The sequence below is a fragment of the Lutjanus erythropterus genome, chromosome 7 (genome assembly GCF_056507025.1).
Source record: "Lutjanus erythropterus isolate fLutEry1 chromosome 7, fLutEry1.hap2, whole genome shotgun sequence".
Lineage (NCBI taxonomy): Eukaryota > Metazoa > Chordata > Actinopteri > Lutjaniformes > Lutjanidae > Lutjanus > Lutjanus erythropterus.
The window spans coordinates 16,752,855-16,765,600 of NC_139323.1; the positions used below are offsets into that span (position 1 = coordinate 16,752,855).

Here is a 12,746-nt window from a genome sequence, read left to right on the forward strand (position 1 = left end):
GCTCATCTCAGACGAGCCTAATGTCACATCAACTAAGCTGAAGGCCAAAAGTTCCAGGGGCAACATGTGTATGACCCAACTGTATGCAACAGTATCTAGTTAAAGTGCACACTTTGAAATGCACTTACTAGTTTTTCAATCTGTCTAACTGCAATGTGAGCAGACAAACCTTAAGTCCAGTAGATTTTGCAGTTTAATGTAAGAAATCAGATTAAAATCTAGTTTTGACAATATGCTATAAACCCACTGACATTTTAAACAAAGTTGAGTGCTTTAATACCAAGTGAACACTGGTTTTAAAACTCAGTGTTGCCATCACTACTGTCAGCTGCATTCAAAGGGCATCAAAATAGTGATGCATTTCCTTTTCTTAGTTTCCGCTCTCAGTTAATACATTGTTACTGCCATCTTGTGGGAGACCACAGCAATGTCAAGGCAAAGGACAGTTTTATTGAATTAATATATAAACATACAAAACCACAAATACATTGTCAATATGACACATTAAACAACAGGAGAGGAGACTTCTGATGGAACAGACAGCTCAACATCCTAGAGGAAAAGCAAAGACAAAGTTAGTGCGTTATTCGGATCTCCACATTACTGACACATGCCATTTTTAAATATATCTGTGATCTTACCGTCTTCACATCTTCAATAATGACCACACCTTTCTCCTGAACCTCAATGTCGCTTTCTGTGTTGTTGTGCGAACGGTACTCTTCACTCTCTGTCTCTACAGTACTGGGCTGAAAAATGGTCAGCTGTAAGGACTCCGACTCCATCCATTATCGTGCATTTTAAAGGCTTTAAGTTACGAAGTTTGGCATTATTGCAGTGAAATATTCAAGTCTGTGCATAACCACAAGAAACTGAAGATGTGGCATGTACATGACAGAAACATACCGATTTACAGAGGCACTTTTGGTACATCCAATTGACACATGTCTTCAGATTAAGAGACAAGGGAAGAAAAGGACATCTTTACCAACCTTGTGTGCAGTGGCGATGAAGAGAAATGGTGTAGAGCACCTACCTCATAGTCAGGGTCCTCCTCTGGGCCATCGTCATCAGCGAGCTCCTGATTGAGTGCCTCCACCCAGGTAGGATGCTCGTCTTCCTCCTCATCCTCGTCCAACTCATCCTGCTTTCTCTTGTTGCCCTTTCCACCAGGCTTTGTAGGAGAAACTCTGATTTCTGTTGGGAAAAGAGATCTTTTAGTATCCATGCCTCTAGGAAGCATGCTTTTCAATGCCTAGCAGTCATTTCTATTACAATAACTTCTAAAGAAAAAACATGAGGATATGAAGTTCATCATTTATGATACAGTCACCAACTCAAGCCCTGCTTGAGGGACCAAAACTTAATTGACAGACTAAAATTTGCCAAGTTATCTGACAAGCCAGGAACAAGTATTATATTACCACCAACGACATAAAACGATTGTCCAGCACTGATACAGGGTTACTTTGAGTGTTTAGTTCTTTTTTTTTTTGCCTCTCCTATGTCTGAATATTAGCTTCACTAAGACTATACAAGTAGAGCTGCTTGTAGAATTACTATATCACCAATTTTAAAGAACAGAATACTAGTAAAAAATACTTTAGGCCATGGCAAAGAGAAAAGCCCTGGGCATACAAAATATACCTTTCAGTATTATCCTGCGTAGTACCGGTACAGAAAGTCAGTGAGCACCATCTGATTTCACTGCCAGCAAAATATCAGGGAGAACCACACAAACTGAACTCATGACTTACAATCTTTGTATCATAATATTGTATTTTAAAAATGCATTGAAAAGGTATTATACTTTAGACAAATTTAGCAGGGCTCAATGATCGCCCACTTGCCATGGGCAATTAACCAAATCTCACAACTTACTTGCCCAATGGGGAAAGTGGTTAAAGTAACAATTCATGCAAAAATGGCAGTAAATGCAATTTCAGCCTCCCAGTAAAGGAGATTTTATACACTTTGTTTATCATCATATAAAACTAAATGTCTCATTTTATGAGTCCAAACCCCAAAGATATTCAAAGACATCACATTGAACTGAGAAACTGGATGAAACTTTAGACTTTAACACTACAATAAACATGATATTTAACATTAATCTTTTCAACCATCGTTTGCCAACAGCTAAACCAGTATACAGGGTCCAGTAAACACTGACTTTGGGCTAGTAAATTCTTTAACCACTTTAGCAAGGGAATGCTTTAAAGTTGAACCCTGCTTAGCTACTATAAGCATAATCAAGCAACTTTTAGATTAAATTATTAATCTTATATCTGAAAGCAGATTCTCCAGATTTCTAGAGTCAGAGTAACATGTAAATTGCTCATTTTGTCCAACGGTCAAAGTGATTCATTTTTTCCTCAAAAAGTAAGCATTATCTAAAAAAGTAATGCCTTAACTGTACAAGCAAAATTGAAAAAAGTGCTTAGGAATCCACATCATCTTCCTCAGAAAATTAATCTCTGATGAGCCTAGTGCAACATTTTGTCTAGTGACAACTGAAATGTTAGACACTCAACAGACTTACCATTGTTTTTTTGGATGGTGAGTGAAGCAAAACTACCAAACACTTGCATATTTTTCCACCATTTGGCAATTTTGTTCCCTGCTGATAGATCCTTCTGACGCTCTGCGACCACTGAGTGGTCAAGTGAACTTTACTGAATTGTGAACTCAGAACAAAACATTCACACAGCCATCATACCTGGAGAGAGGGCGCAGCCGATGTTGCTAGACACCGGGTATCCGAGGCGGCCCTGCACCCAGCGGGGCAGGACGGCCAGCAGCAGGCGGGTGACCCTGGGCAGCCGCTTCCGGCCGGCGAGACTCTGGCGGGCAGGACTGGAGACCGCGGGGCTCACCAGGGTTTTGTCCTGTGGCCGCCTGAAGCCCAGCACCCACCAGATCCCACGGAAAGTACGAACCTGCGGGCGACAACCATGTCAGGTCACGTGCAAAACCAAGTCGCACATTCAAAGCAGTTAGACGTTTGCTGCTTGTTGGTCGTACCACGATGCCAAAGGGCCAGAAGAGGCCGCGCAGCATGGAGCGAAACACACCGTCTCTTCTCACCACCACCCTGTCCTGCAGGCCAGGAGACACAAAACAGGTCAAGACTAACGCAACGACCTGCTACATGGTTTCATTTTGAGAACAGAGCAGATTAAACCGCTACAGTGAGTCCACATTACCTCGGTGTTGTGGGCCTGCTCCTGCTCCTGCTCCTGCTCCTGCCCCAAAGTGTCTCTGCTGATTTCTATAGTCATCCTGCTTAGGGTCAAAGCCTGCTGCTCCTGCCGACCTGCTGTGAGGAAGAGAAAAGGTTGAAGCGCTGCAGCATGTGCAGCTTTCGGATGGTAAAATGTATCCTGAACGCGGCACTGCGCAACCAATCAGTGGAGAGAAACGCACCCGGCGCAATCAGAGCGCACCAATCAACAAATCCCGCTAATTAACCTGCAGTAGGCCGGGGAAATGCTGGTCACGTGACAGTGCTGCTGCTGCTGAGAGGCAACAAATCCTCTTTTACCATCTAACTGCATATTTAAAATGATCTATCTTCGACAGCAAGACATTAAATCAACATTTGTTTGTAACAGGCAACAAAAAGTAAAACTTTTGAACGGAAATAAGAAAGACGATTTTTATAATTACCTTTTTTTTTTAACAAAGCATGTGACTCATGAGATGTTAACCTTTAAAATGTATTTTGATAACATATTTGGAGTTATCATGAATGCTACAGTATATATTAAGTCACTGGTTCCCAAGCTGGGGGTCCTGACCCCCACTAGAGGTCACCAAAGCTTCACAGGGGGTTGCAAGGCCTTCCTGACTTTGAGGAGTGGAAACATTTTATATTCAGAAATAAATCAGTGGGTCTGTATGTCAGTGCTTCATCAAGTTATCTGAAAAAAAAAAACAGATAATTAAATTGTTATTTACAAAACTTATTATTTAGGGTTTTTTTTTTAAATATATCACAGAATAAGAGCATGGTGAAGACCTGAACACAGGTCTATTCATACAGCAGTCACTCTGCTAAAAAGCCTCATCCTGCATCAGAAAAGCATGTTTGTGTTCACACAACCTTCCTGCAGTTATTGTGTTCACTAATTGGGATTCAGTTCATCGGTTGTTCTTTACTATTATTGTTATGGATTGAAGATATATAGTTATAACCGTAAAATAAATTAAACAGCAAGTTTAGGTTTACATAAACTTTCAAGCAAAAATCCTAAACATTCCCCAGTTCCAGTTTCTCAACTGTTTACTGACAGTAAATGAATACCAGTATTTATATACAATAGAGATAAATTTAACAATAATACTAATAATAATGATAAGGGATCATCTCGGGCTTTAGGAAGGTATGATCGGGAAAATTCTCTGCATTTTCTGACATCTTTTAGACCAAACAATTCATTTATCAATTGGGAAAACAATTTCTTGCAAATGAAGGCAGTCAACAATTACAGACACACAGAAAAGCAGCTATAGTTAAAACCATTTAACCATGACAGCGTTAGTTCCCAAAAATTAGTAACACACTACAATTATTATGATTAGTTTTCAAGTATTACATTACTTGTTGTAATGATTAATAATTGTACATTATTGATACTCAATTAATCGTTAATCGTCATTAATCTGAATATATTTGGGTTGTTGTCAAAACAATATTTGAGACCTTGATTATTATGGGCTGTTGGTAACACTGATTAACATTTTTGACCATTTTCTGATATTTTATGGATCAAACTAATTGATTAATGGAGAAAATGATTGATGGATTAATCAACAATCAAACAATCGTTAATCACAGCCCTACTATGGCTGAACTTCAGGCTTCATCCCTCATGTAAACACCAGACACTCTGAGAGGCAGCTTGATGCTGCGTTTCTGTCTGCTCTTTAGCATATGAAGAGGTTTAAGACAGAGGCACATTATTATGCTTCCATACTTGAAAAGCTCTCTAATTGGTCACCACTTCCGCCTCGGGTTTTCGTCACATTTACGCATCCGTTGATGCATGTGGTGGAGGAGAATATGCTGGGAGTACACAAGTATAAAAGCCGCCTGTCAACTCTCGGCTTTCCAATCTCCAGCCAAGCCTGTGTGCAGAGAGTAAAAAGACACTGCGTGATGGATAAGAACACAGTCACACGGACGTTCAGCATAGGAGCTATTTGCAGTGGAACCAAAACTTCAGATGATTTCTTCACCTCACGCAGGCACAGCAGTGCAGGGATCCGTGCACTTTTGTGGGCGACCAGCAGCGCAAAGTCCCTCGGGTGCTCTATAGGATCAGACTCTCAGACAAGCCGAGAGAGCATTTTTCAAAATATACTGACACCTGACAGCATACCACAGTTCACTATACCGAGTCTGTCAGTGCAGGCCAGCTTAAGATCGTTGGACAAAGAGACAGAGGAGGATTATGTAGAGTCAGAAGAAGGCCTAGGGAGTTCTAAGACTGAGCCGGAGTCATCTCTCTATGCTTCTTCAGCGTGCTCCACCCTCTCATCATCCACATCCTCAGGCCTCAGTTTGGTTCTGTCAGACCGCAGGGCTGAGCGGAGCGTTTCAGACCCCTTCACCCAGAGGAGATCTGTTCTTCAGAGGGAGGTGTCCTTCCCCTACTCCTCCGAGGCCCAGCACTGCCTGGACCCTGCCAGCAGAGCCGCCCTCTCCCTGCCACACCTCACCAAAGTCACCACCCCGTACGGCTTCATAACCCTGAGCCAGAGCCCGCAGATGGTGAGCGAGGAGGCACTTCTCTGCCAAGCTGGGATACGGCGCTTAAACAAGGACGAGGAGACCGCGTCCTGTCTAAGCAAAGCTCCAGGGAGGAGGACGGCAGACGCCGACTCCTTTCACCTGTCAGAAGACAAAAAGAGACTGTCTAAAGGCTCAGGTGACTCACAGAATAAAGGGTCAGCAAAGGGGGAGGTACAAACTCCTTCTGTCTCCTCCAACAACGCTACAGTTTCCTTCTCTTCTACACCCACACACCCAGATGGCAAGCTCAAACGGCGCTTCTATGATGTTATAAGGAAACACTTCACCTCCAGGCATTAAGAATGTAATAATGGGACTAATTTGTAACAATGCAAGGAAGAAACAGTATTTTAATAAAACTGCACAAACTGGTTTAAATTGTGCATTTATTCAAGTGGAAAAAGTGCCATCAATTACTTTAAGAAAAACAGATTTTGTCTTGTGTCTGTAGACAAAAATGTCTGTATGTTTGATCAAGCTGTGAAATCGCATGAAAAATGTACCAGTTGTTGCCACTTAAAAAAAAATAAACCAACGTAAAAAGACTGCTGCAATATTGTGTGTATCATGATTGAGTCTTACACTGTAATATTTTATTTCAAAGTTCTTGTTTCTTGTGTTAAGGAACACAGAGGTTCACCTTTAAAGGACCAGTGTGTAGAGTTTAGTGACACAACACATCATTCCTCAACTGTAAACATATGTAGCCTATAAGCCTACACATAAATTTAAAAAAGGTTTAAATATTTCTTCAACTAAAATGTGCGCAGTAGTCTATGTTGTTGATTCAGCACCTTTTTCTCTACATTTTACTGGAGGTTAGTCTTGAATCTTCCTAGACTCAAATCCAAAGAAAGAAAATGTTTCTGAGGAAAGCAGACAATTTAATAGTTGTGGCTCTAGACAGATTTTTCTTTCTTTTTTGACAGTAAACGATGCCAATCCCTAGAGCAGGAGGACCACAAGCTACGAAAGGCCATGTTGAGACCATTGACTGTATATTAAATCGTGGACAGAGCTTCTGGGTCTGAAAATTGAAGCGAACACAGAAATGGCATAACCATGCATTCTTTCTAATGTCCAGCAGGTGGCGTCTCCACTGGCTGCAAGAGAAGACACCACTTCTGTACCCTTATGTCAAAATTGCCCATCTCACTTAATTTATGACCTGAATAAACAGTTTCCTTATCACTTTATGGTCTCAACTATTAATGATTAATCATTAAATGATTAATTGCCACTAAGAATGTAACTGATTAAAAATGTATTAATCGCTAATCATTCAAAATGAAATGGCAGTACTCGTCCCTCATTTGACTTTTTCTGGCTGGTGTAGCCGTTTGTTAAATACTTAAACTTACAATGAGAAAAAAAAGAATTTTTTTGCATTTTCTATCTTATTATCTTATTTCTATCTTATTAATGATTCATTGATTTATCAAATGTTAGTGTTTTTAACTATCAGTTGAGGAAAAGGCACAAGACTTGTGACCCTAGTTGCAGTACGTCACCCACCATCTCCACATTCGTTGGTACTGCACGTACTCTGGTTGGAAAAAAAACAAGATGGTGATGCCTATAATGCCAAAATCAAGGCTTCCAACAATAGTCCTCAAGCCAATGGGTGATGTCACGGCTGGTTCACACTCGATCTGGAGCCAGTGTTTGGTTTGTCTGTTCTGGGATACTGTAGAAACATGGCAGTACAACATGGTGGCCTCCCCGCTGTAGATATAAAGGGCTCATTCTAGGTTGATGAAAACATATCAATCCTTATTTTTAGGTTATTGTACACTGATGAAAACACATTAACAAAAATTATATTCCATTTCTACCATTTTCTGCCATTAAATCCCCCTAAATCTTACAATCTGGACCTTTAAGATTCTCATAACAGGGTAGAGTGGCTACTTCACATCAGCCATGTGTTTAAGGTTAATGAATTCCTCCACCGCTTTCATGATCTCAAATGTCACTCCCTCGCAAGCAGTCTGCTCCCATTCAGCCCTGTGTGGAATATGTCTTTATAGTTCCCACAGTAACCCTGACCTGCATATCCGGCAGCAGCGAATGTGTGCTGATGTGTCCCACAGGCAGAGAAACCAAGCAGTCCTCCTTCCTCCTTAGCATATGAAGAGCTTCAGTGGAGAGGCCCTTAATGATGTTCGAATAATGCGTCCTCGTAGCTTCAACCGTCCCACACACTGAAATTTAGTGGGTAAATATCATTATGACGCAGATTGCTCTAAGTGGAGGGTGAGGAGAATACAACAGTGAGTCCCTGAACACAAGAATAGATTATGGAGATCTAAATTTATAATCACTCGCCATGTTGTTTATGTGCATGACGTAAGGGATACTGCATGAATGCATTACATACAATAAGGGTTTCTGCTTTCATTTAATTCCATAACAGCTCAGTCACTTATAAGCATTCTCTAAAAAGCAGGAGAACTCTAATGGAGATTCATACAAACATATGCAGCAATGTGCAGTACAGTGCAAGCACCAGTTTGAGTCTATTAAAATTAAGAAAGCTGCATAACTTCTCTCCAGTATACCATGTGTTATACAGGATGGATATTGAGAACCAGTACTAAAACTGAAATACTGATAGGTTTCTGGGCATTAATGTAACATTTCATAAAGGACGGGGCAAAACATTCAAAAGTTGTCACTTTACTAAATTTGGGAAAATGCAGCTAAATGCAATAACTCAGGAACCAATTTAACTTATTACTTCTGCAAAAAAAAGTAATTATTAAATAACTGCTGAATTTTTTCACACCTTTTCATGTCATATTATTTTTTTGTACCAAATTATGGTAAGCAGCATCAATAAAAGTATTGCTGGCAATAAGCAGTATCAGTGTTGATTAGGTTCTGACTGATATTGGATATTGGACTGGTACTGATACCAATATCAGGGAATTTAAAAAATTCTGATAGCAATATATCAGCTGATATTCTTTACAGAATATAGAATATACATATGCACACAGTTTTTACATTGATCCCTCACAAGTGTTAACACTTTTGACAAAGATGGTGGAAGGATATTTATGGGATATTTTACAGCTTAACAATTAAGGTCATTGCCCAAAACAATATCAGGACACTGAAACAGTAAACTTTTTAATCATTATAAATAATATAAATACAAATTACAGTAAAGAATCAAATACACATAAAGCCAGCAAATAAAAATGGTCATATATTTTAAAAAAAAATCCATAATAATAATAAATGCGCATATTGGACAATATACTGTATCACAAATGTTTCTCAGCAGATTACAATACAACTCAACAGCACCACAAACTACAACCCCCAGAATGATCAAACAGTTGAATCAATACCTCTGTAAAGAGTAAAAACTGTACTGTAAAATTTAATAAGTTGGGTGTACTCAAAAAAAAAAAAGCAAACTCATTGCCTCAAAAAACTAAGTTGAGATTTTAAAGTAAAAATAATTTGTTTATTTTGAGTCTTAAACTAATTTAATTGTGATTGCACACTAGTTAGACTAACTTGTTTACTTGAATGTGCAAAGCTAATATCAACAATTTATGTATACTAGCTACATAAAGTAATACTGTGAACTGAACACCCTTCATCCTCAACCCCCCAGCCAGTTTCTCATCAGATTCACACCAATGTAGTCACTGACTGTTTTTTCTTGTTTTGAACTTCCTGGGTTGTACATTTTTATCCTTGTTAGTCACATTGCAGCAGTATGACCACATGTTGTTGGTGACATAACGGATAAGCTAAGTTATCCCTAACCAGTAAGCACATAAACCTGACGCTGAATTTCTACAAGACAGCATACAATTATTTACTCATCAAATCGGTGTAGCAAACACAAGAATCACACTAATGCTGACAAGAATGGCCACTGCTATTGAAACGACATCCACCTGCAGTTTGGTGTGTCCAGTCGTCTTTAAGAGTAAGGTAATGCACCAAGAGGCAGAGTGATCTGCACATGTCTGAATGTTGAAAAAAAGCAGATCACACAGTGGCAGAGGAAGCAGATCCTTCACCGGTCTCTTTGCTAAAAGATGTCCACTGAAAACATTTAAAAACAAGCCAAAGAAAATAAACAAGACAGACCATTCATGTGTAAAACGCTGGCATCATAAGGCCTTAGATAAAGTGTCATGATATTCACAATTACTTTCTATTATTAGACTGTGAAATAAAAGGGCAGAAGTAGATGCTGATTCATTAATGAACTGATCATTTTAGCTGCATTAAAAAAATTAAAATAGAGCTAAACATGTATATAATAGACCTGAATTAAGAAATAAGGATTGACTATACACAGAATGCACATAAGGGTTTGAAAATAATGCCAACCACAATAATAATAATTATTATTTTCTAAAATGATGGATGTGGGTAACTACATTTAAAACTGTAGGAAACACTCTGTTGAATGAGGCTTAATCTATGAAAAGAGGTTTAGATCATGGTAGTTTGAATAGTTGTCATTAATTACTTCTCCTTGCTCATCATTTTGCAAAAATCACTATAATGCACTGATTGTCAGCAAAATATTTCATCTTTTTTTTTTTTTGGTGCAGCCAGAGTTCATCTCACAATTCCCTGTTTGAAATTTTAAAAGGTCATTCCCTGACATGGATGCATGAATACACTCTGTCATAAACCCACTTTTCATAAAAATGAACCACCAGAACAACAGCACAAATAATCAGGGTGACAATGCAGCACAAGTCAGTTCAGTATAAATCAGTGTGTTGATGGACGATGAAAAAACACATTTAACCAGAGAGACAGAAGAGAAAAGGGAGAGAAAGTCATTTTCAGTCAAGTCCAAAATAAATATTCCCTGAAACTCTTCAGAACTCAACACAAAAACACAACTTTTCAGGTCTTCAGCAATGAACATAAAAAAGAACTCAGTTTGTTCAGTTCAGTGTCTCAAAATTTGGTCGGAGTAAACCCTCTTCACCGAAACAAATCTGATTAGGATCTGTGGGAAAGTTTTAGTGGTTCAGTTTAATTAAGAGTCAAAAGAGTAAATCAACTCTCCAACAAAGTTAGTTAGAGATCTGTGGACAGGTGTCAGTTGTTTGGTCCATCCTCAAACAGAAAATCAAACACCAAAGGTTTGGGAAAGAAGAAAATAAACGGGGAAAAGGGTGAAATAAAGACCTGGCGTGAAGGGAGATTGTTGATCAGCTGGTTCCGGAGATATTTGGTCTTTCCAGATGACTCACGTGGCGTTTTTCCCACGCCGTCTTTCAGACACCATCACTTCCCTCTTACCTCCATTATAAAGGAAGAGACGTGGGCCGACTACTTGAAAAACGGTCAGTGATTGGTTAACAGGAGGGACAGGTGACAGGGGTGTGGACTTCATTAATTAAAATTAATTTCCGGGGACAGTACATATTATTAAACATTATTATAAATACACCCGAATTAGCCAAAAGGATAGTTTTTATTGACCAGATGTAAAGTTGGCAACCTAAAATCAATATGAAAATTAAGACAGAAGTAAATGAATTAAAGAAATCTGCCTGATAATTATGAAGAAATGAAAAGAAAAGACAGCTGGATAAGAAAATGTTTAGAATTCATAGAAATTTCATGAACTCATTAAGTGAAAATGAATAAAACGTCAGTACATTTCTTTATAAAGAATTTAAAGAAAGCAAACATCAGATATCACATATCTGAGTTTCTTTATAAATATATATATATATATATGTATATATATATATATATATATATATATATATATATATATATATATATATATATATATATATATATATACATTAATTAATTATATTAATATGTGGATTGTGAGACGGAGGATTCGAGCTGCCCCAGGATGTCCAACAGGCAGGTTTAACTTCAGCTCACTGCTCTTTGTGAGGGAACATCACTAGTTTTTCTTTTTTTCTCCTGTAAGATATCTGTCCATCATGAGCTTTTCTGCAGCAGACATTTTAACTCATAGTAGGAGAGGCAGCTGAAGTGGTTAAACATGAGAATCACCAGAGGCCGCATGATATGATATTATCACGATAATGTCCCTTTTATTTTACAATATGATATCACTGCAATTTTGCAACATGCTGGGTAATGAGATAACACACATTGTTAAATATTGCAGGTTATTACCTTCTTTCAACTGCAAGTATGACTCCAAAGAAAACCTCTATCTAATAAGATAAAGTTTCCACTCTGTTCATTTTTATTGCCACAAAATGAGATTGTCAAGCAGGCAGACTGAACAACACTGTCATGAAAATGTACCAGTCATGCTCACTGTGACCTCTGCTGACCTCACTCCTCAGAAAAAAACTCTCTAGTCTCTTTCTAGTGGAGTGAAAAAGTAAATTATTTTATTATTCTAGTACCAAAATATGAATAATTTATACAATAATGCAAAATATCACAATACTCTGCTGTATAAGTCTTTCCCCCATCTCTAGAAGTTGTGAATGATCACCACGCCCAACAACCAAATGCAGATTTTCTCTAACAAAGCTCCACTTCATCTCCTTTTTAGGCTGTTTTAGTATCACACTGGGGTTCACATCATTGTTTACACACTGTCAAGGTGTTTTTCAGTAAGCTGGTGACTGTTGTGGTCTAAATATAACAGAACCGATACTGAAAAACGTTTGTGAGACAACAGCCCCTCTGGATGTGTGAGTCATTCTGGGATGGGAGTACTTCAGCAGCACACACTCCACCTCGAGAATACACTCTAGGCAGCACGACAGCACAGATAATGGCTGCACGAATATAATATCATACAGACGTGTACTGCACCGATCAGGATATCCTAAATTGGTCACTAGAGTCAGTTATTTATTCTCAAATGGATTTCTCACACCGTGGGTTTATAAATGGCATTGTGGTGTGAGACTTGATTTCTTTGTTGGTATAAATATTAATGCTCATT

At 38.6% G+C, this 12,746-nt stretch overlaps 2 protein-coding genes across 2 annotated transcripts; one reads left to right on the top strand and one right to left on the bottom strand.

Moving 5' to 3' along the window:
* Positions 1 to 430: 430 nt before the first annotated feature.
* org (oogenesis-related gene) lies at positions 431 to 3,351 on the bottom strand. Its single transcript, XM_084722197.1, has 6 exons — positions 3,207 to 3,351; positions 3,025 to 3,099; positions 2,720 to 2,939; positions 1,037 to 1,197; positions 642 to 749; positions 431 to 552 (listed from the first exon to the last, which is right to left on the bottom strand). Exons 1-6 carry the CDS (start codon positions 3,279 to 3,281, stop codon positions 505 to 507), a joined length of 687 nt encoding a protein of 228 aa, XP_084578323.1. The 5' UTR covers positions 3,282 to 3,351; the 3' UTR covers positions 431 to 504.
* Positions 3,352 to 4,311: 960 nt separating this feature from the next.
* Positions 4,312 to 6,317, top strand: LOC146323825 (uncharacterized). The gene has a single exon (XM_084722198.1). It carries the CDS (start codon positions 4,937 to 4,939, stop codon positions 6,095 to 6,097), a length of 1,161 nt encoding a protein of 386 aa, XP_084578324.1. The 5' UTR covers positions 4,312 to 4,936; the 3' UTR covers positions 6,098 to 6,317.
* Positions 6,318 to 12,746: the final 6,429 nt, after the last annotated feature.